The 24631-nt window shown below is 43.4% G+C and overlaps 1 protein-coding gene across 1 annotated transcript in view; it reads left to right on the top strand.

Moving 5' to 3' along the window:
- The window catches only part of mfr (ferlin family C2 domain-containing myoferlin misfire), a 178824-nt gene that overhangs the window by 128204 nt on the left and 25989 nt on the right, over nt 1-24631 (top strand). The window contains exons 24-34 of the mRNA XM_084580089.1: nt 976-1150; nt 4259-4383; nt 5223-5357; nt 5955-6107; nt 8536-8673; nt 10118-10279; nt 12167-12359; nt 13354-13430; nt 19264-19401; nt 22615-22693; nt 23828-24021. Coding sequence (XP_084436215.1) covers nt 976-1150; nt 4259-4383; nt 5223-5357; nt 5955-6107; nt 8536-8673; nt 10118-10279; nt 12167-12359; nt 13354-13430; nt 19264-19401; nt 22615-22693; nt 23828-24021 — 1569 coding nt within the window. The remainder of the gene's footprint in view (nt 1-975; nt 1151-4258; nt 4384-5222; nt 5358-5954; nt 6108-8535; nt 8674-10117; nt 10280-12166; nt 12360-13353; nt 13431-19263; nt 19402-22614; nt 22694-23827; nt 24022-24631) is intronic.

The following is a 24631-nucleotide window of genomic DNA, read 5'->3' as shown; positions in this document are numbered from 1 at the left end:
TACATTTTCCACAGCTTCTATATACTCCAGAGCAACGCCAATAATAACTAAAACGCTTTTACAGTAAATGCAGGAACCGCTGAGAATTTCATTGTCGGAGAACCGTTCTGTGCTTTGTTCTGACTCTAAAATAATTTCTTCATTTAGGACAAAGGCATCGGCGACGATTATAACTTTTTCAAGGTATGGAAAAAAATGCCAAGCACAGTAAAAAACCGCACTCCATGTTATGCTCCCACGCACTTTATTTTTCACTCATGCTTTGCTTTTCGCCGAATAGCTGCACCTGTAGAAAGCACTCCAGTTTATTAAGTTCCATTCATTATCCTTGGCACTCGTGTAACAGAGCGCAAGCTTGTTTGCTCCGCATTTGCTACATCTGATTGAGCCCCGAAATAGGCTCTGTGTGCTTAACTAGGCGCCCATCTTCAATATGAGCTAGTATGCCTGCCCGTAGGATGCGCTTTGTGCTTTAGGTGTTGTGGCTGCCGCGCTTTAATTAGACAAAACTTTTTCTTTTCAAATGAAACCTAATGATTCGTAATGATTGTGTAGCCTTCAGTCTTGCCTTGTCAGGAATCTTGAGTAATATGCCTCACTTGTGTTCTAATTCTGTACGCATCACTGTTGCTCAACAAGCACTATCCAAATCCTTACTGCGAGGTGCCTTTGGCTGCACGTACTTATACACAAGAGTAGGCACTGAACCACATGGGCGTAGCAACAAAATAGAACAGACCAGAAGCTCTTATTATCCAACGTGCTTTATTATCCTCAACATGTCTTTTAGCGTCCAAAGAAGCTAGCGCAGAATAAACAAAATTAAACAAAACTTAAACTATTTTTGCGCTGTTGTTTGCACCTAATTCTGTAAAGAGTGGTCCGCCACACTTAGTCACTCATCCCCTGAGATTTGCGTTCACTGGGTCATGAAAGGGACCGAAACACTCCCTTTTAATTGGTTTCACCCTCCAGCCGGGCAAGAAAGTGAGTCAGAGTGCACGGTGGACTGTGCAAGCCAAGTTGCGCATGCATCTCTGGCTCGGCACAACCAAGAACAAGCACTCTGTGCTCAAGGGACTGCCTGAGGGCTACGTCAAGGACGTGGAGGACATTGACAAAGGACCACCCTCTCAGCTTCATTACACGGGTGAGCGCACCCTCGTTTCTGTACGGAACTTTCTTTATCTATTCCCCAAACATCAATTTTGTACGAAACTGGACAAACACTGCATTTTAGTGATCCCGTAACGCCCGTGGACGCTTCCTAGCACTTCACACTTAAAGTGGTCATTGAGATGAGCTCTTGAGCGTCTGAACATAAATAAAATTCAGCTGCACATTTTTAATGTACAAATAGTATTGTGCTCTGTGAGAATTCACTAAAGTAAAGCTGAAATAAATAGCCATTCCTTTGAGATGGTAAGATATAGAAAGGCATATATTTAACAAAATAATATCAGATTCCTACTTCAACTCTTAACGAAATGAATAAATTCAATTAAATTGGTTGTGGCCATACCCGCAGAATGTACGGTGCTACTTTACCAATGCATCGATGAAGATTTAAGGTGGGAAAAAAGCGAGTGCTACTAACAGATGCGGGGCCTATCATGAGCATATCTGCCACTAATGGCCATTTGGGTGCGCTGTACGCACCCGCGTATTGTAACTTAGTGAACGCACTCCGGGGTCGTCCGAGGGGAATATCTTTAAAAGGAATGTTTTTCACTGGTCGCAGTATTCTCGTTCGCTCAAACGAATAGATGATATCTCTCAAGCAAAGAATGGCGAAACCGGCTCTTGGGCTCCGAATAGCGGCTTAATGTAAACTGTTTCTTCGTGTTTTACCGTACTTCCACTCACACTTCTGTTGCTTCCAGAATGCTGCACGCAACTGGCGCGCGATAGCGCATGGGAACAATTAAATATCGCGCTTTTGCACCCCTAAACGAAGCCTGCAGCGTGGCGAGACTTATAGGTTCAGTAAACTAAGTCAACTGCAAAAGCGTGTCTTTTTGGGTTTGTTGGTGCATGAACATATCGAGAATGTAGCGCATAGTAGGACAGGATACATGTTGTCGTGTTGTTCGTTTCTTCTTGTGTCCTGTCCTGCTCTGCGCTACATTCTCAGTATGTTCAGTTATGTGACCACGATACTGCGCTTGAACTTTTCGCTTCGTGTAGCCGAGGTCGCTGGTGGTGCATGGAAGACTAATCGTCCAGCTGAAGTTTCTGGTAAATCAAGTCGTCTATACAAAGTTGGCTCCAATAGCTGGAATATCTGAGAGCACGGTTGTTGCTATTCTCGCAGTGTCACAAACTGCTGTGGACAACGACTGCCAGGCGCAAGATAGCGCAAGCCGTGGAGGCACAGTATTGCTTTACGCCAGCACCTGACCTAAGAGTCAGCGTTGACAACAGAATTTATTAGACCGGTCTCCCCGTGTAGGGTTCACGTGTGTCGGTGCATTGGTGAATTAGAAGAAATTCCAGAGTGCGGAGAATAAGCAAAACATTTCATTATTAGCAGATAAAACAAGGGTAAGAATTAAATGGACAAAAGTAAGTTACAAAGCGCAGACAAACTCAAAACGCGACAAACAGTGCAAACACACACAAAAAAAAACAATCTTAATCAAATCGACTAATACAGCGTACAATCAGTGAGGGCACCAAGATAGGGCAAGAAAAGGAAAGGTATACGGGCAATCAGGCACGGTAGAAGATGACCGTCGACAGGGCGCTGGCTCGAAGGCGTCCAACTCGATGCGAGGAGGGCCACGCACACGACGCGTACACTTCGGCTCAGCGTAGCCCGCAGACGCAACCCACACCCTCTTCCACTGTTGCCTCAGAACGACTGTGTCTGGTACGCGCCCGTTATTCAGAGGCTCTGCGCTCTCGGGCCGCGCGTGAACTTCGCCCGCGCACAGCGCGGCGTTAAAGGACCGAAAACGAAGGGGACTCCGACCCCTGGAAACCTCCCTCCGGCTTCGTCATATATCAAGTGCGAGTGCCTCGCGCGAAGCACACGTGCATCTGCAGCACACGGCGCCAAAATAAGGTTGTTGGCGGTGGTCTGTGACACGCAGCAACAGCTGCAGGCGCTTAGAATTGGCGGTGCATCACGGTATGTGGCAGAGAGCAAACGCTCTGATGGCATGCTAGTTTTTTGTTTTGTTTTTTTGCGAAGTTTATTGCCTCAGGGCACAAAAGGAATGTTATGATGCATGAAGGGTGTGTCAAATAAATGAAAAAAGGTTGGCTGATGCAATGAAATCGAGGAGTGAACGATGATGCGGTCCCAGTGTCCAAACAGCATATGACTGCGGGGGGGGAGAGGCCAGCTGCCACCAGGTGGATCCGCGTTGGCTTCAACGCTGGACACAGTAGGTGATGGATGTCAGCTTCTATATTTCTAGACTTGCAGATGGGGCACCCAGGGTGTGGATATAAATACCGAAATTGTGGCCACTTTCGGATCACTGCTGGTGTTAGGGCCACCCCAACTCTAATCCTCCGAAGCCCCACCTCCTCTGCAGGGTAGAACACGTTGGGCGCGGCAAATGCGGTTGGCAGATTTTATTTCCTCCTCATTTTCTCGGCATTTGGCAGGCGCGGACTTCAAAAGGATATATGCCGCTCCACTGTCACATTACTTATATATATGGGCAATGTGCGCGCGCTATCTAAGGGTAGACTAGCGGAAGTCTTGCGTTCAGCCCTGTGTTAAGAGCTATTGCAATAAAGTAACATATCTGTGAGTTGCCTATAAGCGCGTAAACAATATTTATTCGCTGCAGTTAATAAATGTAATGTAATGGTACAGCAGTTGGACTAGGGACTACCAGCACCACGCTAGTGCAGTGTACCTGTACGGGCGGCAACACATTGAATTTGAATGTATAATGTCAAAACGGATAACATGGAAGCGAAGACGTTTTTTAGGCGAAGTTTGGAATCAAATCTTTTTTTTATCATGCCACTAGGGTTGATAATCTGGTGATGCTTATTGCACGATCAACAATCAAGTGGTAAAAAACAAATGGTAGATGCGTAGCAATGAATCAGAACGATATTATTTTTGTCTTGAAGCATTCCTTCCTTGATAAATTAATCATTTATTTATCCGTTCATTCATTTTCTACAAGCTTCGTATTCTAAGCACTGCCTGTATTGCGTAAAGAACAATTTCTTTTCTTTATTTTGTACTCATTATGCGTCTGCATTTTCTCTCTCCTCTCTCACTGCTCAGAAAAGTCAGTGTTTGAGCTTCGAGCTCACATGTACCAGGCGAGATCGCTCATTGGCTCAGACTCGTCGGGCCTCTCTGATCCGTTCGCTAGAGTCGTCTTTGGGGATCAAAGCCAGACTACCATGGTAAGTCCCAAAACTCACATTTAATATACTACAGCATGCATCATCATCAATGGGAAAAGAAGCATGCGTCCCTTTTCCAACTACATGCCAAGTTTCACAAACAATGCACTGATTTCGTTCAAAATAGATGTCCTTCAGTTTATATCACCCCACTCTCGTGTAATTAAGAAAAAAAAGGCAAGTTCACGCAATAGACACTCCGCGGATGGCTAGCTTATACCTGTAATAAAAAAAGAAAACTACTGAACTTTCCCACATTTCTAACTACCGTGTCCCCACAACTATCGTAATAAAAAAACACAGTGCAAGTGTAGCACAACTGCGTTTCTCAAAGCACGCAAAATATAGCGCAAAAGTTTACGCTAGTGAATGTTTGGACAAAGTGCATTAGGTACAAGCGGGCACAACGGGTTATACTGGGATCGTCAGAGTGGATCTCTCAGAAGGTTAGACCGTTGGGCGGCTTTTCAGACGAAGGTTACAGGACTGAATCACCCCACACGCTTTCACCGTCTCCGCCCGTCAGTACTAGGAGTTGATCCATGCGGGGGCAACATTGAATCTAAAGTACAATCTTGCGCATGAATCGCATTGATCGCCGATACTATTTCCTAAAGCTCATTACGCGAGTGCACAGAGAATGTTCTATGCATTACCAGCCACTAGACCTGCAGAATGTGTTTTTTTTTTTACTTATTTCAGCCGATATATGCAGAATAGATTCGTTCAATAAAGAAACAGCAAAAGACGCGTGTCCAACTAAATGCGCGGTGTTTGATACAATGTATAAGATGGCTCCTCGTTCGGTCATAATGGATAGTTTCTCCTCTCCCCGCTAGGTGATCGACGAGACACTGAGTCCTACTTGGGATGAGATGCTGCTCTTCCCGAGCGTTACTGTGTACGGCAGGAAAGAAGACATCAAGGAGGACCCTCCCGTCGTTGTCATCGAGATCTTCGATCAGGACAAAGTGGTTAGCCCTTTTTGGAACTTCGTGATCACTTAAGAATTCTCTCTTGCCCGAAGACGCAAAGAAAATCAAACTTCTTTATCATCAGCAAAAATTATCTCTAATAAGGGTTCATTGCGTTCTTTTATATGCTTTTCAAGGTGTGACGCACTTGTTTCACCAGAGCGTACGAATGCCTAGTCTTTCAATAAAGAAAAAAATATTATTAGGCAAACCTTCTCGCGCGTTCAAAGTGTTTTTAACATCTACTTTCTCTCATATAGTCATCTCGCCTACCAAGGCAAGCCGTCATAACAGCTGTGTGCATCTACTACCAAATAAAAGGGGGTTCACGCGATTTTGTACTTACACTGCAGAAACACTAATTCACGACATTACTGGAGAAAATACACAAATTTTACCAAAATGGTTTGATAAAATAAAATAAACAGTACTTTCATAAAGATATTTTGATTAATGAATGTTTAACGGGGTAATTACATAACATTATTCGGTAGCTCATTACTCACTGAGTGAGTTGATCAGTGAATCGACGGATAATAAATTATTCAAAAAGACGTGCTAGTACGCGATTTACCTTATCTTGTGTCTGTGGTTCAGGGAAAGTCTGAATTCATCGGAAGAACGATAGCCAGACCTCACGTGAAGTTTGAAGATGACGTGAACTCCCAGCCACCATCGTTGGAGTGGCACGACCTCTACCGCGGAACCGAGCCAGCGGGTGAACTGCTCGCTACCTTCGAGTTACTGCGGGTAAGCGCACCTTACGCGGTGATATCAGTGCGGAAGCATATACCTTCCCTCGACGCAGTGAAGAGGCAATAACGCTGAACTTAGGAGAAACTTGTTATAGAAATCCACTTGTTTGATTTGCTTAGGCACATTTTGCACAGATATTGTCTGAATTAGAAACTGAGAGACGGTGGCTTCAAGGTCGTCGTACTAAAGGTATAACACGGTAGAGGCATCGGGTCCTCACAGTATTACACATGCTCATTGTTATTCTGTCGTAAGGTGCAACTTTCCAGAAAAGAGTGAAAGACGTACAAATAACTCCCTATTCGTTCCTACACCGTACAAATGTGCCGTTGCTGGCCTAGAAGTTAGAGTGTGCTTATGTAGAAATACGTTCCGATCCTATCGCATTTTACCACAAGTACATCGCCAAAGTACACAACTACAACACGCGACACACAAATTTCAATAAAGCAACAATTCGCACTAACTACGGCAACCAGAAACTCACATACAGAATATCCAATTTTTTAAGTGACCATCATCCTGCTTTAATCATTAGTTATGAAAGCAAGTCTTTGAAAGCTTGCAAACGGAATATCGTTTTGTACCTGCTGTCGCTCCAGGCGTAACCATTCTATTCACTTTTCTAGTTTTTGTGTGTGTGTGTGTGCTTTTTGTTCGTCACCATAAAGACGTTTCATCATGTCTGATAGTGAATTATGCACTGAGTGTGTGCCTTCTGCTTTGAATGTCTTGTGCTCCTGAGTTGGAGCAATAAGAGGCAGACTCTTCGTCAGACACTTATTTGCCTTTTGGTCTGTCCCCTAGACAACTGTAACTGTTGTTGTCTGAAATAAAACACTTTCACACTTTAACGTATTAAGGGTCGCGAATTCAAATCCCGCCTATAGAGTAAATCTTTTTTTGCGCGAAATCTATGACCGTATGATGTTAAGCCCTTTCGTACAAGTAGCGACCTGCATTCGCATGGCGTGTTATGTTTGATCATTTTTCATCTCATTAATGATGTCACGTTTAACGAGCGCGTCCTGGTGCGGTTGAAATTTCCGGGCGAGATTTTTCTGCTTTGACATAAAGACCATGGCGACCAATACGAATATTTTCCTACTTGCCAACTACGCAAATGATGGTGACGCCGGGTTTGCTAGGACAAAGTTCCAGTTACGGTATCGCGTAATAGTGGAATATATGAACGATATAAATGTTAGTCGTGATGTTAAGGAGCAGCTCTTAAATGGGCAACAAAAGGCGTTCTAACGTTGCTGTAGCTGTCTTACAGATAGGCAAACGAAATGTTTCCTTTTTCTACACTAGGGGCAGGATATTAAAAAAAAAGTACCTCGCAGTTTCATTTGCACTGCTGTAGGCGCAGTGCGCGTGATGGCTATTCCCAAACAGGAATGCCTTTTTTTTTTTTCCAATATGCCACAAGCGTTAAGCGTTATCTACCGCTAAATAGTGAGTGTAACGTGCATGTCGACTACTATCATTTCATTTCATTCCTACTATATTTTAAAGATTTAAACATGAGGGCTGTTTTAGACATAAGGCTAACTGTACTTTCTTGAACCATTTGTAGAAGAGACGCACGTACCATGCGTCTCTACACATAGCTTATGATGCGCATAGAGCCCGAAAAATTTTTCAGGAATAATTTAATAGCCTGCGAATGCTTAATCAGCAACACGAACAATAGACAACAATCATTTTATATGGTACGGCATGAGCTTTTGGCTCTCAGATCATGAGCTGTGAGCAAGTATGTTCAGATTATAAGTAAATCCTTATATGTAAGTTCCATAATTGATTGAGTGATTCATTATTTCATTGATTGTTTTTTTTATTGATTGATTGAACTTTGTTTTCTTTTTCTTTGACAAAAGAAGAGACAGCCGAGACAAAAGGCGATTTGGCCTGACGAGGTCTCGGCACCTATAACAGTGCATACGCACCATTACAATTGACGTCAGATTTTACATTAAAATATACTGCTAAAGCTGCCAATCTTTCTATATTTCGTCCCAAAGTGTAGCCAATAGCGCTATTTTCTCTACGCCCGTATTTCACTGAAACAGCAGCGTCCAACTGCGCAGCGGCCAGCGATGCCAACTAAGCGATCTAAGTATTTATATCTTTATAGATTGAACGGTGATCATTCATTTCAAAATAACTGAAACATCTATTCTATATAGCAGATTTAACGACTTGGAAACGCGTTATCATCTGGATATATGGTCCAGAAATGTTCATTCAAGTTATTTGAAACCTTGCATATCTGCGGAAGGGCAATGGAAGTTACTTATGTGCTACGGTGTTGTTTAAGATTTGATTTCATGTGCAATATTTTCACATGATATTTTACACTTTTCAAAAGGGCTGCATTAAGTTAAAAATATTTTTCCTCCGTGCTGTGCCTTTTCAGTTCTCATCCCACGAAGAAAAGTGTGACATCCCTGAGCTGCCGATGCCTAAGGAGAACATATTTCGATCAAGCGAACGGGGTCCTGTTTACCCGGTGCCAAAGGGAATACGTCCGACCCTGTCCACGTATAGGATAGAGGTAGGTGTATCGGGATTAGGACGCTAGGAGCCAAGCTTTGTTGATAGCAAGATGCGGACAAATACAGATTGATAAATGTTTAGAAAACCTAGATTGATGCCTAGAACTTTTCTGAGCACATTGGAACCCGTAAACTGCCCGCTATTCAACATGAAATATTTCTGTTTATGTTTTTAAATTATAAGTCGCTCTTCTGATACAGTGAATGAAATAAGTTAGACGGAGACCACAGTGCGTCCAAAAAAAAAAAATGTTTGCACCATGAACAGTCTCCGAGTGGTCTCAAATTCTCAGAGTGCCACTGACATGAAGCGTATTCGCTGCTATCTTATGCATAGATTGTCGCTCATAACACGTAAGGGTTAGTAAAAGTGACTCTAATGCCCATTAAGATAACTGGCGACAACATAGAAGGAGTAGAAAGTAAACAAAAAATAAACATCCAAGCCTTATAGATTTACACATATTTATTTATTTATTTATTTCCAATACCTCAAAGACCTCAGGAGTGCGGGGCTTTACATGAGGGGTAGGCTTGACAGTATTGTCGAGATTAACAAAAAAAGGTTTTCAATGGCGGTTCTGAAATGGCTTGGGTTAGAGTGAGCGACGATGTCAGCGGGAAGATCGTTCCAGTCGATGGCTGCCCTTACAAAAAATGAGTTGAGGTGCGTTGTCGTTCGGGCATGTGGCGGATAAACGGCCAAGGTGTGGCTGATGCGACTGGATGTTCGATGAATCGGCATGATGACGGCTGTGCTAGATGATAAGGCATGATAAAATTTATGAATTTCATTACGATATTCTAACACAGCGCAAACAACACCAAAACATACAATACATGGTTGGCGTTGTTGGCGGAGACCTGCGACGAACCAGTTAAAGGTCAGTCACTAATCAGCGCTTATCTGAATGCAGTCTCACATACACAAATTAGGGCTATACAGTTTTCTGATAAACTTGTTCAGCTCAAGGATGAGTTTTGATCAACTGCCGATGAAAGGACAATTTTCTTTTTCTTTTGCGTTGAAGTTACCGACAAACGTGTGTACGTTTATTTCCTACCGAAGTGGTTGCTTTCATGCCGACGATAATGAGTAATTGCTTGCTCAAATTGAATAGACTTCAATTTCAAAGTTTTCCCCAAAATGCATTGCACTGAGGCAAGCCAACCAGCCAAACTTTTGTAGGTCTTCCCAGCCTTCACTGCAGGTGAATACATCGCAATTTATCTGGGCAATTCACTCACAAAACTGACTCAGTTTACTCACAAAACTCACCTGTGCGCGCCCCACTCACAGGTGGCGCGCGCCAGTATTGGCCAGTTTTTGAGAAACATCAGCAGACTTACGAAATATGCCCGCTGGAAGGTAGATCGTGCGTCGATTGCTTATACACATTCGCTGACGTCAATTCTCTGCCCTGATGACGCGCATGTGCGCAGGTGCTGTTCTGGGGCCTCCGCGAGTTGAAGCGCGTGCACCTGATGAGCGTAGACCACCCGCGCGTGGACGTCGAGTGCGGCGGACACGTGCTCCAATCGTCTGTCATCCTCAACTGCAAGAAGAACCCAAACTTCTCCACGCCCGTCAAGTTCCTGGACGTGGTGCGTATATAGATGCTCCAATGTCACATTCGTCGGTAGTCCGCCTACCACAAAGCTCCCTGAAATTAACAACCTGGACGTAGCGTAACCAATAAAATTAGTGAACGCGGAACGAGTGCGGAGTAAAATATATATATATATATATATATATATATATATATATATATATATATATATATATATATATATATTTCATTTCATTTATTGATCCCTTAAAGGCCCGAAGGCATTACATAAGGGGGGGCTTATTGGTTTACAACGGCGATGATGGGAACGTGCATAACAATAAAAAGAACAAACATAGAAACAAACATAAAGGGGGTTGTAGTCATATCAGGGTTTCCCAGCAAATGATACATCATTTATTAAAGATATGTCAAGCAATACTCGCTACAAAGAGCGCAGAAGTGATCAAGATCTATGCGAGGTGAATTTTTATTTTCTCGCGGAATGTTTTGTGATCAGTGCATGCTACGATGTCGTTAGGCAGTGAATTCCATAGTGCTATTGCGTTGGGGAAAAATGAGTTGTTGTAAGCAGACGTGTGGCCACTGATGCGTGCTATCGGGTTACCGTGACTTAGCCGGGAGGACGTTCGTAGTGGGGCGGTTAATAGAGCGTGCCGTGATCTTGTGTTATGATAAAATGTATGAAGTAAGCATAGGCGGGAAACGACTCGGCGTGATTCTAGTGTTGAGAGACGGAGGGACTGCTTGAGGGCGGTGACACTGGCTTCTCTTGAGTAGCATGAAGTGATGAACCGGGCTGCACGATTTTGGATTGATTCCAATTCGATGGTGAGATACGATTGCCATGGGTGCCAGACGGATGATGCATACTCTAATTTTGGCCGCACAAATGTTTCATACGCGAGTTGTTTTATGTTAGGTGATGCAGATTTCAGATTTCTTCTCAGGTAGCCAAGTGTGCGTGAAGTGTCGGAGCAAATGGTTCTAATGTGGGTGACCCAAGAGAGTGTTGATGTGAGATGTACACCTAGATATTTATAAGATTTTGCAACGGTTATAGGGACGGATGAAATGCTGTAAGTGTGATTCGTCAAGGTGTGTTTGTGAGTGAAGGACAACGATTTGCACTTAGTAAGATTTAAAGGCATCTGCCACTTTTCACACCATGATGCAATAACGTCAAGGTCCTGTTGCAAAGTGAGGTTATCGGTTGGGCTACTTATTGCACTATAGATGACACAATCGTCCGCGAAGAGTCGCAATTTGCATTGAATATTAGAGGGCAGGTTGTTGATATATATTAAGAAGAGTAATGGTGATAACCCGGCCCCTTGAGGGACACCAGATGTTACATCTGTTAAGGGTGACTGGATGTTATTGGCGGATGTGAACTGCGAGCGTCCTTTTAAAAAATGTTCGAGCCAGCATATCAGATTAGTAGGAATTCCCAGGAACGAAAGTTTCGCAAGCAGGTGGTTGTGAGGTACGCGATCAAATGCCTTCGAGAAGTCTAAGAAGATTGCATCTATTTGGAGGTTATCGTCTATGGCCTTGAGGATGTCTTGGGTGATATATATTCGAATCTGAGCAAAGAAGAGACGAGGTGAGCCCCTGGATCAACCTCGGCCCCAACGGCCGTGTTACTATTGAAGCAAAACGCAAGGTTCAGTTTCAGTACACGTTTAGAACCCCCAGCTGGTCTCAATCATCCGGCGCCCTCCATTGTTGCGTCGCTCAAGCGAGAGTCGCTTTGGGATGTTAAATCCTAAAACCCAAATCAAACAAAACGTTCAACACTGACGCACATGGATGCACGGAGTGGGCTCTTTGTGCCTTTGGCAAGTTGTGTGGGCGGATCCTCTTGCTTTTTAAACCTGGACATCGAGGTGCTTTACGAGAGGGACGTCGGACGTTGCAGGCGCTGCCGGACCAAGAGACGTACTGCCCGCCGTTGACGATCCGAGTCATCGACTGTCGCAGCTTCGGGCGCTTTACCCTGGTGGGCACGCACGTGGTCAACTCCCTGCACAAGTTCCTCTTCCGGCCCCAGGCGCGCTCCAGGGACCACCGGAACCGCAGCTGCTCGCAGACCTCCTCCCAGCTGCACATTGGTCAGTGCGCCCCATAAACACTCCTCTTCCATCGAAGGTATAACGAAGACACCATCGTGATTCCCTCTTTATTTGGAATAAACAGGATGAGAAAAAAAAATTTAAGTTTGTACATGTCGATGCTTCTACTCCTTGCTCCCTTATACCCCTTATACTCTACGGTGGCTCTTCATTGTACGAAAACATTTCATTGCTTGTTGAAACATATTGCTGGGTATTTGACGCCATATTGGTAAGGCCTGTGGCCAGCTTCTTGTTTCAAACTTAATTTTTAATTAATTTATTTTTCGTGCACATTGCTTACTGCTTCTACGGTATTTTAGGCAAGAATTTAGGCTTTTTGCATGGTGAAGCCATTCCCCAGGCTTTTTTATTAGTTACGCTATAGCACCATTTTGAGCAAGCCAGACAAAGATGGAATGTGGGAATATTTGAGAAACGCGGATGGCTTTTGCAGGACATTTTAAGCGGATATCATGGAATGAACAGTAGCAAGGATTTTAAGCTTTCATGCTTGTTTACTTCAGTAAATGGGGGTGGTTGTGGTTTGTGGGGTTTAACGTCCCAAAGCAACTCAGACTATGAGAGACGCCGTAGTGGGGGACTCCGGAAATTTCGACCACCTGGGGTTCTTTAACATGGGAATGCGTCCAATTTAGGTTAGTGTTTTGCTCTCACTGTGCAAAATTGTTAAACTTGACCGCTAAAGGGAAGTGTCTCCTAGAAGCCGTTTCTGCAAATGTGACGGGAACAGAGGTTTGTGATATTGTGAAATATGCTAGACTGTTACGTGACTCGAGGCCGTTTAATTTTAAGAGCATTTTTTTCGAAAGCTCATCCACGGTCCTGCAATGAGCACCGCAAGTTTAGTCATAACCCTCTAGGAAAGTCTAACCGTTTCCTTGGCGACAATTTTTGTAACATGTTTGCAGAGCTAGGCACGTGCATTCATATCATGTATTTTTTTCTATTGTGTTCTCGTCTTTTATCTTAGACGAAGGTGTTCTGGTCGACGTGGAAGCTGATTCCAACATCCTGGCAGCGAAAGAGACGCTCATAACTCTGGACTACGTAAGTGGTTTTCAAGCACCGATTTGTGGAAAAGTATGGCTATATGTTTTTGTAGTGGAACTTCTACGGACGGTAGGCAGTAATATTGGAGAGTAAATAAATTCTAAAGAACTAACTGATACAAACGACGCCAGGATACAACGAGTTAACGAAAAGCGTGCTCTTTTTTTTTTTTTTATTGGGAACTTTATTGCGATGACAAGTAATATGCGCAAACACCGTTTGGACAGATAGCTATAAAAGCTAGTGGCCGGTTCAGTTCAGTTCAGTCGTTCAGTCGTGTCCGACTCTTCGTGACCCTATGGACCATGTCACGCCACGCTTTCCGGTCTCTCACTATCTTCCTAACATCACATAACTTCCTCTGTAGTGCCTCGAGGATGCCATCTAACCATCTCGTTCGCTGCCTACCCCTTCTCCGGCGACCCTCAACCTTTCCCAACATCAAATCTTTCTCCAGCGACTCCTCTCTTCTCATCAGGTGACCAAAGTAACTGAGCTTTAAGTTTAGAATTTGACCCTTCAGTGAGCAGTCAGGATTTATAGTCGACAATATCGACTGATTTGATCTTCTGGCAGTCCAAGGAACTCTCAAGAGTCTTCGCCAGCACCACAATTCAAACGCGTCAATTCTTCGGCGGTCAGCCTTTTTCACAGTCCAACTCTCGCATCCATACATCACAACTGGAAAGACCATAGCACGAGTTATACGGATCTTGGTTGGCAGACTAATGTCTCTGCTCTTTACTAGGCGGTCAAGGCTAACCATTGCTCTCTTTCCCAGAAGCAGGCGTCTCATAATTTCATGACTGCAGTGGCCGGTACAATACAAAAATTATTTGTAGTTCAGCTGCAGAGCGCCAAAGGCTGAAAAAGTCAATCATAATGTGCACACTAGGACACGTTTACAAGGTACGCACCACAAAATCAAGAAGAATATAGGAGACTCTAAGAATAAAAAGAATGCATAATACTATGGAATACAAAAATACGAAAACAATACACAAAATACATACAGAAATGATGTGTCAATAATTCTCAAGACAAGAGTATCAGGCAAAATTTTATTGGACTTGAAATGCAGTTTGCAAGTAATTCTAAAATGTATGGCTACTTTTACCTCGATCGGCAATTCGTTCCATATTTTTGCTCCATTGAACTCTATGCGGCGTTCGCCCTAAACATTGCTACATTTGAGAAGGTTAAAGTTACAATTGGATGCTTGTCTTATATTACGGGAACGTAAGACAAAAAAGCTTAACGGAAGGGGAAAGTTAGTGTTTATTATGTTCTTTATCAAGAGTGAAATTTTATAGTTGCGCAAGGTTGGGAACGAGAGCACATTATTAGCATCAAAAATGTTCCTAGAGTAATCAGAATCGGCTGCTACCGTCCTCAATGCCCGCCTTGGAAGGCCAAATAGAGGAAATAAGTAGGTTTTATAGGTTTGGCCCCAGGATTCACAACTATTTCTCTCCCCTATCATCCATGACTTAACGTTATCAGGAATTTCAAGGAAGTGCTGGCTGAAATCACTAAGCCATTCATTGTATGACGATTTACTGGCAGAAGCTGTGTTTGTTTTTTCTCTCATATTTCACCGTACTGAACAGATGGCATTTTTTAAAGAAAATATTGGTTTCACGGGTTATCTCGTACAATAACAGATGGCACATGTCGTGCCTATATTTCCGTCAAATTCATTAAACGTGTAATCATTAAGAGTCAACCCAAGTGATCGAAAGATATAGTCCTTTCAGTCGACGAAGATTTGACATTTTATCAGGCTACAGCTCAAACGCACTCGTTCTTCACCATCTTGAAATGGCAAACTTTGAGCTGGGAAACACGGCATTGATCAACGCCATGCTTATAAAAACACAGCTAAATTGCTGCCAATGTTTTCCCGCAGCAGAGTCACCCTATATCTCACTGTGCAGAGCTGAAAACCTATATACGTTCAACAGTTGCAGAGCGCCGCAGCACGGCCGAGCGGTACAACGCTATACAGTGAAGATGAAGAGCTCTTAAGATAGAGCTTTCGAAACTGCCGAGTATATATTTAAGAAAGACCTACAGCCGACATTCATTTAGGGCGATAGCTGTACTTCTCTCGTGTTTAATCCCTGAGATCATATCACGCTAAATTTCGGCCTATACTGCAGGTGTTGCTAGCCACGTACGTCGAGCTGCGCGCCAGCTGGCGTGAGCAGGAGTGGCGAGAGTTGTCACGTGCTCCGCCAATAGCTCCCGTTGAGAGCTATACTGCCGTTCGTAATGAGGCTCAAAGAAAATTCCCGGTATCTGTCACACTTCTGGATGGACACCTGACCGCGCCATAAGGGATGAGAGTAAGGAGGGTGTGAATGAAAATAGAAAGAAAGAGCTGCCACAGTGGAGAGGTTTGGAATAATATCGACCACCTGAGCGAGCCGCCATACGAGCGCTATTCTTTGGATGGTACCAACTGAAATAGGACCGGCGCAAGCAGGCGTCAGATTTGGTGGGCCAGCCAAACTTTTCGCACAACGCCTACTACATTTATCAGGCCGCTGACATTTGCCGGAGTCCTCCGCCGTGGAAAGTGTTTCTCTCTTTATTCTTTTAGTGTACTTCATTCCTCCTTTCCCTAACGGCGTGGTTCAGATATCCGCCTAACGGCGCGGTTCAGGTATCCGCAAAGAAGTGCAACCGATACTGTGGCTTTTTTCTAGAGAAATTTTCAATTTTACTATTTAACATAAAAACCGCGGCGCTTAACTGCAGATATCACAAGGCTCTCTTCCTAGCCATTTCAGCGTGAAAGAAACCACTCAAATAAACATTGAAACGATCCTTGTGTCTTATATCAACACAACTATCGCTCGACATTTAATTCAGCAGCATTTAATCCCTCTAATGTTCAGTCAAAAGCATGATGGTGGCAGAATCTATGGAATTTGTCGCGACTTTCTGGCAAGTGTAGTAATAATTTAGAAGAACTTCTTGTTGGGCGAGTTGGTGCATACTATTGTCGAAACAGCTGTTGCGCACGGAAAGGCACACACAGAAAAAATAAACACAGGTATGCAGAAAGAGCGCTATCAACTGGTTTATTGTTTCGTTTAAGCCTGCATTTATAGGCAGTGTACACGCATGCCTACAAAACGGGAGGTGCAGAAAGAATGAGAGGGCAAATCACAACCGGCTCTTTCTGCCTACCTGTGTTTATTTTTCCTGTGTGTGTCTTTCCGTGCGCAACTTGTTTCTACATTTACAGTCAACACGTACAAAAAAATAACGCAATCTTTTCCATGGTTAAGGTAAGAGGTTTAGTACTTCTTTTGTGATACCTGATGCGATGTTGAAGTCGTCTTTGAAATATGTGGAAAGGAAGCGGCAGACGTCTGTTTCAAATTCTGCCCCTAAGAAGAGGGCGAGGTGCCACTTAGCGATCTTGGGACTGGGAATAGTACCAATACAAGGGCGTGAAATTTCGCATTTAGTGAAGTATACAGACGCTTCAGGCCGGGGTCAATGACGGAGTGATGTAGCTAAAAACCTGAGAAGAGCCTTAGCAGAAGAAAGAAAATAGGACAGCGAAAGTAACGCAGCTTGTAGAAGAGTATAACGCTACAATAGACACGAAATTGTATGAGGACTCTGGAAGGATGTCACATTCCTTCGGCTAGCATTTGTGAACACCGGCGGACAAGCGCAGGACCGTGTGGATGTTGGCTCTGGACGAACATGAATAGGTTACACAATATTCTGCACAGATCGATACAGATAGGTCGTGGCTTGAAGCGCACGATACAACTGAGCAAGATATCGGACTATGGAGAAAATGGGAATTTAGGAGATTAGCAAAGAAGCGCTGCAAGCGCTAAAATTGAAACTGCCATTGGAAGAAAAGACTTAGAACACTGCAAGATTATTGAAGAGGCAGTGCTCTTATTAAGGCATGGTCAGGGTGATTCAAGACGCGGAAGTATATGTTTTAATTTGTTGTGCCTATTACTCGTCTAAGTTCCGGAAAACAGTTGTGTTTTATGTTGCCTTCAGTTTTAAATAACTATTTAATTAATTAAATCGATATATATATATATATACACTTTCCTATATGAGGGCCATTTGTACTATTTGATCAGTGATATGTAGCTGCATATTACCTTCCTGTTGCATTGTTGTAGACGTTTTTCTTTTTCTTTTTCACTGCACTGGTTTGTGTCATTTCTGCAATATGTGCTATATTTAGTGGAAATTCTTCTACACTATTGATCTGCTGCTGTTAAAACGGCTGGGTTAGCGGGCCAGTCAAGCCGCCAAAGAGCGGCTTTTTTCCGCCGCCATTTTATGTGTCTACATATACATAAAAATAAAGATTTGATTTGATTTCAACCGGTTACTACGTATAACCATCTGAGAGCAGTGATGAGCGCAGAAACAACCTTCGCATGTAGTACCTTGAAGTTACACGTCCTAATATCAGAGACGACACGAAGCTTTTCTTAAGCTGTAAGTTTAAAATAGTGAAATAAGTTAGAAATTCTTCGGCAGTAGAGATAAGCAAGAGAAGGCGATACATATAAAAGAATCACCTGCGGACACTGACCAGTAAAATGAAAATGGATGTTGACGTTTCGGTGCAGAGAACGGGAGCTATGTTCACAATTAAATCACACCAGAAAGGTTTGTCTTTAAAAGCTACAATAATCGCCGCAAGAACCGCACCTAAAGTATGTTAACATCACCCTCGTTGGAATTAAGTGAGTGTGACATTATCTGCATGACAAGCGATTCGAGATGAAGCTGTGACTTGGCCAGTTTTTTTTTTTTTCAACGATTTTGCCTTGTTCCAATCAATCTTGTGCTTGAGCGTCACTATGTGACATGTGAAGGTGTTATATTAGTATTTTCGCTTTGAATATCACGAGCAAGTTGTAAGCTCGTTTTTTCAACTTCCAGTTTCGCCGATGTAGACGCCGTTACAATCTGCGGAAGAGATCGCGTGGGCAACTCCTGGAAATTTTTCTTTCGGCAACAGGTCTTTCACATCCATCCGCTGTTGTCGCATTTTCTTGGCAGGAACATGGATTACTTGCATGTCACATTCTCGTAATACATGGGCAAGACGCTCACTCGCTTCATGAACATACGGAAAAGCCGTTTCTTCTCCCCACGAAACGTGCCGCTGTTCCGTATGTTGTGAACAAGACCACCGTTTTGGGCGCCGAAACATCAACATCAAATTTTATTCTACTGCTCGGTGTCTCCGCTGTTGTTTGAAATACAAGAAAAGTGACAAAAATGAAAGTAGTGTTTCTTAAATTGTAAAATTTCAATAAGCGGAAATAAGGGAACGAGCGAGAGTTTTAAGAACCACGATTTAAATAAAGAAGTAACTTTATATTTACGAAAGTCGGCGTTCAATACACTCGCCCTATTTATAATAAAATCCATCCACTGAAATGTGTACTGCAATTTTGTCGGAGTTGTGGTTCAAAAAAGTTACTCGGCCCGTCAACTTGGCATTGACTGAAGATGCAAGACTTGAATTAGGACCATTGTTTACAAATCAAGTTGATCTCAAAAAGCACATCCATGCAGTTCTGATCAATGGCCTGGTGACCAATACTCCAAAAGCAGCTTACAAATGATTGCAGTTCAAAGCACGTGAAGTGTATAGCTCGGACGTAATCTCCGCCTCAAGAAACAAACTTGCACGTGAACAATCGCGCTGCAATGCAAGGTTGCTAGATGTTGGCACTGAACAGAGACCACTCCCTTACTCGAATGCATCCGGTGTAAAGCAGTGCTGAAAGCCAGTTTACTGTTTGGTCCTTTTCTGCAGGGGTTCAGAAGCAAGAAAGAACAGAAGAGCGAAGCCAACAAGAGAAAGAAGAAGATGGCCGCTGCAGACCCGGGGCACGATGAGGAGAACCGTGATTGGTGGAGCCGCTACTTCGCTTCCGTCGAGCAGGCCTCCAAGGTAACGGGGCGCGTGGTTGTCCAGTACGGTTCGCCTATAGTACCGGGAAGGTGACGATGTTCCCCGTTTCGTAATAATTGTCTTCTTAGCCATCCTGAAAGAATGCTTATAAGTGCTCCCAATAAGAATATAAGCTTCTCGACGCGTATAAAATAGCTACGCTGTTACTATTTTGCTCCTAGATTATAATTAGTTTTTCAGGATGTAACATTCTACTATACTCAATTAGAAATTGTTTTTACAATCTCTTGATGAATCAGCTACAACATGGATGTGTATTGCGCATGCCGTCACTTTATGAATGCAAAATAGAAAACCATAATCCAGACAGAAGAACTTAACAGGGATCGTCGTATGCCAAGTTTGAAGCGTTGTCGTTGACAATGAAATGAACAAACTGCGTCATGCGGGTTTGACTGGCAAAGAGTTGCTCAACGCTATGGTGTTGGTGTGGCCAGAGACTGAAGGAACAAAGAGAGCGGCTTCAGGAGCACTTGGCTTCCCATTAGAAAAAAGGAAGGGTTGATGAACTGTGTTCAACTGTACATTTTAAGTGTTATCTAGAAAAAAAAAAACATTACGGCCGACTTACATAGTTAATCAAATCCGGAGTAGGTGCGTAGCACTGCTCAACAGTTGTACTTCAGGGCGTCAAGCACGGCGAACCTGCGCCGCAGTGCCTGACGGCTCGGCTTCATCCAATGCGACGAGAGGAAATCGCGCGGAGCAGCCGCGCCTTCAGCTTTCCTTGCACCATTCGGAAATAAACGGATGTAAGGCACAATGTAAATCTTTACAGTGCACTGCTCTGCGGAGGTTAGCACAAGTAGCTTCACGACGCTGCGAGCAGCTCGGAGCCATGGTCTAGGGAGCACCGCGCGGCACGTCTGCTGTCCGTGAAGGCTAGGGAGTGACATATGCGAGGGGAGAAATGCCGTGGCTGAGCACGCGCGAGCGACACATGGCTACTCACTCCGCAGTAACGCACGCTTGTGAAACGCTACCCAGTGACGGTCATCATGTCTGCATTTGAGAGCCCCTCTCTCACTGTCTCTCACTGGGTGCATCTATGCGGCCGCTCCGGCCCCTCAGTGTTAAGTCCACGGGCGTAGCCACTTTCTCTTCCTCCTCTTCAAGTTCACGGATAGGTGGATGGACAGAGAGAGAGAGAAAGAGCGGGTTCTGCTCTAGCTATTCGGCAGCTCTGCCTCCTCACTAAGGCGCGCGACGCGCGCGTCACAACCTTCTCTTCCTGCACTTTAAGTTCACGAAGCGAGAGAGAGTATGAGTGGCTTTGGACAGACATCGGCGAAATTCATAATTGCGGCTAGTAGTGCTACGCAATAAAACTAAACGAGAGGTCATGAAAGAAGATCGCGGCGACAGGAACGTCATTCTTTCTGTAAACCACGGTGGCTCTAAACTTCTAAAGGCCAATTCCCTTGTTTTGTTTTTGCTATGATGTCTTTCAAGATGAAAAGTTTGGTTATCATTGCAGGCGGCATGACGTCACATTACCTCTGCATTTTTGTTTATTTCTGTGGATCCTATTCGTCAAACCTAGCACGTGTGTGTGCTCTACGCCAACAGTCGATGAGCGAGAAATAGAGCGTCGTAAACGTTTATAAAATATTGAATAATGACGCCAAGATCAAAAAATCGTGCTACGTGCTCAGTATAGAGGTACCCTAATTTGAGATGGTAAGCATTGAGGCAATGCAATTATGTTACTTTGTCATGTAACGCACCTTTTGTTTTCCTTAAAACAATTGCTGCCCTAATATTCAAACTGCTTAAAAGTACCTTTCTTGGCAGCGGCATCCACCTATGACACTGAGTCACACTTGACATCTATGAGATCAAAGTACCGATAATCGGCTACCGTCTTCTGGTGTGTCTTGACCATTCTTCTGATGTTTCTGATCTATCCTGTTCTTTGCGATGACTGGCAAGTTACTTCGAAAGTACAGAGGACTAAAGAGAGAGACAGAAATAGGTCTAGAATGCGGAAGGCATCTCAAAATAACACCTTGAGGGGGGTAATACGGAAGGCAACGATCTCAGGACTCCGGAAATTTCGACCACCTGGCGTTAAAGAACCCCAGGTGGTCCAAATTTCCGGAGTCCTCCACTACGGCGTCTTTCATAGCCTGAGTAGCTTTGAGACGTTAAGCCCCACAAACCAACCAACCATCAACAGATACCTTGGCCAATCCCCCGCTGAATGTATGCGCCATGTCTTCTGCGGCAAGACTTAGAATCAAAAGGGCATTCCTGTTGGCTTCTCTAAATTTGGGGAATGGGGAGAAAGGGCGCAAGAGAGTACTAAAAGAGGGGGACAAAGTAAAAAGCAACATCGTTAGGTACTAATGTTAGTGTTCTAATTTCATACTCTGCATGAAATAAGAGAGGGATTTCGTTTGTTTGTTGTTCCATTTGCAGTCTGTGCCACTTAGCTGACATTAGAATCTAGACATTTGGTTATAACTATCTAGTCTTAAGAAAGGATTCTAGCGGTTCTGTGTTATTATTCCTTATCCCTAATGACGGAGCCTAGTCAACGCATGCTATATAACTCATACTCTTAAGTATGAAAGGGAGGTATTGTGTTTTATAGTTTTCTGGTCTAAAGTACATAATCTAGTCACTGTGTGTGACAACTCCCTAGTCTTACGGCGGTGCGCATATTTTCTGAAGCGACAGAGAAGCAGATGAAATTTGTCTTCCGTCTGAAGATGATCCTGTCATAATAAAAGCAATTAACGAAAGCAGTGTCTTTAAAAACAAGACAAAGGTCTCGAACCAAATGCTTATGTCACCACGTTATCTCTTAACGCCACCTAACTGAGGAGACAGCAAAAAGAAAATATCCCCGAGTGTATCCACGGGCCTTTCAACACGAGACAGTATTTACAAAGAAATTTTTTCTTGCGACTTCACAGCATTGAATGAAGTAGCTGAAAATTTGTTTTTGATCCAATTTCTCGTCCCCGAAGGCGTTTCATCATCGCATTACAAAAATCACCACAACCAGAAAGGTTCCGAGAATCGGTTAATTGAAAGAACGACCGAATGAAGTTATCCTAAAATGGGCCCTTAAGCCATCAACTTGGTTTAACAAAGCCGCATAACGATATTAGAGTATAAATGTGAAGAAAACAGTGCGGGTTGTTTATTGTTCTTCTCATCCTTCTTTTTGATTCTCTGGATCAGGATGCAAGCGATAACCAGGGTCAGCAGGGTAACAACTTGAGGCCTGGCGACGAGAACTACGACATGTCCAGCGATGGTGGTACGTGAGAATGCTTGCGATAATTTATTCTCATTTCGTAACAATACACACTAACATAAGGCTTCTGTAGCATTCGTCAGTCAGGCTACAAGTACTAAGCAAACACGAAAAATTCGGCTTGTTGATCTAGCGCCTTGTTTTAAATGGCTCAAGAAACGGGAGTATATACGAGGGAGTCAAACACCAGAAGCGCTCAATCTGAACTTACTTTCTTTCTTTCTTTCTTTCTTTCTTTCTTTCTTTCTTTCTTTCTTTCTTTCTTTCTTTCTTTCTTTCTTTCTTTCTTTCTTTCTTTCTTTCTTTCTTTCTTTCTTTCTTTCTTTCTTTCTTTCTTTCTTTCTTTCTTTTCTTTTCTTTTCTTTCTTTCTTTCTTTTATTATGTTATTATTTAAAACTGACCTTCCTTCTTTCTTTCTTTCTTTCTTTCTTTACTTCTTTCTTTCTTTGATTAATTATTATTTAAAACTGCCTGACGTGCTCGGAGCCTAACCATAGTTTGCGCACGTCTTCGTGAATCTCCACTTTTTCGGTGCAAGTTTAATTTTACCTTTCCCAATTCTTGTTTATGTTTTCCTGTTTCGTTTTTTTTTTTCTCGAAGTATTGTTCACCATCGTTCATTGTTACAGGCGGTTCTTATTTATTTTAAAATTAGGTGTAGGTTAGGTTCGAACGCAGGGCAGAATAAAAAGAAAACATTCGTCTCGTGACTTCAATCTCTTCTTCCCTCAGCGCAGTCTCCGCACGGCGAGGCAATATTTGTCTCTCGTTACGGGACAAAAGCTCCTGTCTTTCACATCTGTCGCGAATCGTTGCCCACATGATCCGTGTCTTTGTTCTACGCGGTTCCAAGCCTGGGTATCTTTGGTTTCTAAAATAGTCCGCCAATTGGTAGTCACGTCTGATTCTTCCTTTTCCCATCGTAGGGATTTTATTTCTCTGTTTTAAACACAAGGTATGATGTTCTGATTTTAAAACTCCATTTTGCGAATCACGACAAACTGCTTAGGGTGTTTTTTGCAGACAGCACGTAATAAAACAAAACTTTCATTAGAATAGCTCTTGTCCCACCTTGTAGATATTTTCTTTTCTTCTCTGCACGTTTCATTTCTCAGTGCTGGCTTTCCATCGCACAGAAAGTCAGCTCAGTGCCAAAGACATGCGCAAGATGGAGAAAGAACTGGAGCGGCTCGAATCCAGCCACCAGAAAGAGGGGGGCGCGGACAAGAAGAAGAAGACTTTTAAGGGGGCAACCAGCGCCGTCCGCTTCGCCCAGCGCTTGTCGCCCAAAACACAGAGGGGAAGGATAGCCCAGGATGGACTGATCAAGGTTAGGTTAAAGGCTGTTTTGTTTCCTGTGCTTTTCCTATTGTGTTGCAGCATGTTGTCTTCAGAAAAAAAAAAGAACAGTTTTGACGTAGTGTAAGGTTAAACGCAAAATGATATTTCTGGCGTACCAGCACTCGGAAAAGAAAATTAACTTTACGAGAGCATTCGGGAAAATTATTAGCCCGCTGTCTGGCAATCTAGTCTCGTGGGCGACGTGATGGCATAGATTAATTCACTTTTGTCGTACTTCAAGGAATTTAGGGCAGATGTCTGGCACGATGATTCCAAGGTAATATCCTTTTTTCAACGTTGATTCCTCAAGCTTCTACAGCCAGTTGCAATATTCTGTTCTTGAGACGGCGCTATACTGAAAGCACCCACTGACTGGTACTATGCTTATGAGTGTCATAGGCTACATATTGAGTTGCGGTCGAACTAAGTAGATATTTGCATTGTAAATATGATATTATTCGCCAGTTGCAACATTTGCTTGGTAAATACTGAGTCGAACTAGAAAAAAGTAATACTCTGTCTTCTTCAACACTTCTGAAGTATTGAGTTTAAACCCCAGGAATGATGGTGCCAGCCGCCAACATTTCGCCGTGGACTGC

This window comes from Amblyomma maculatum, chromosome 9 (genome assembly GCF_055883805.1).
Source record: "Amblyomma maculatum isolate TAMU_Amacu chromosome 9, ASM5588380v1, whole genome shotgun sequence".
In the NCBI taxonomy this organism is placed as follows: Eukaryota; Metazoa; Arthropoda; class Arachnida; order Ixodida; family Ixodidae; genus Amblyomma; species Amblyomma maculatum.
The sequence above is the reverse complement of the archived record's forward strand: the minus strand, read 5'-3'. Positions and strand labels throughout refer to the sequence as shown.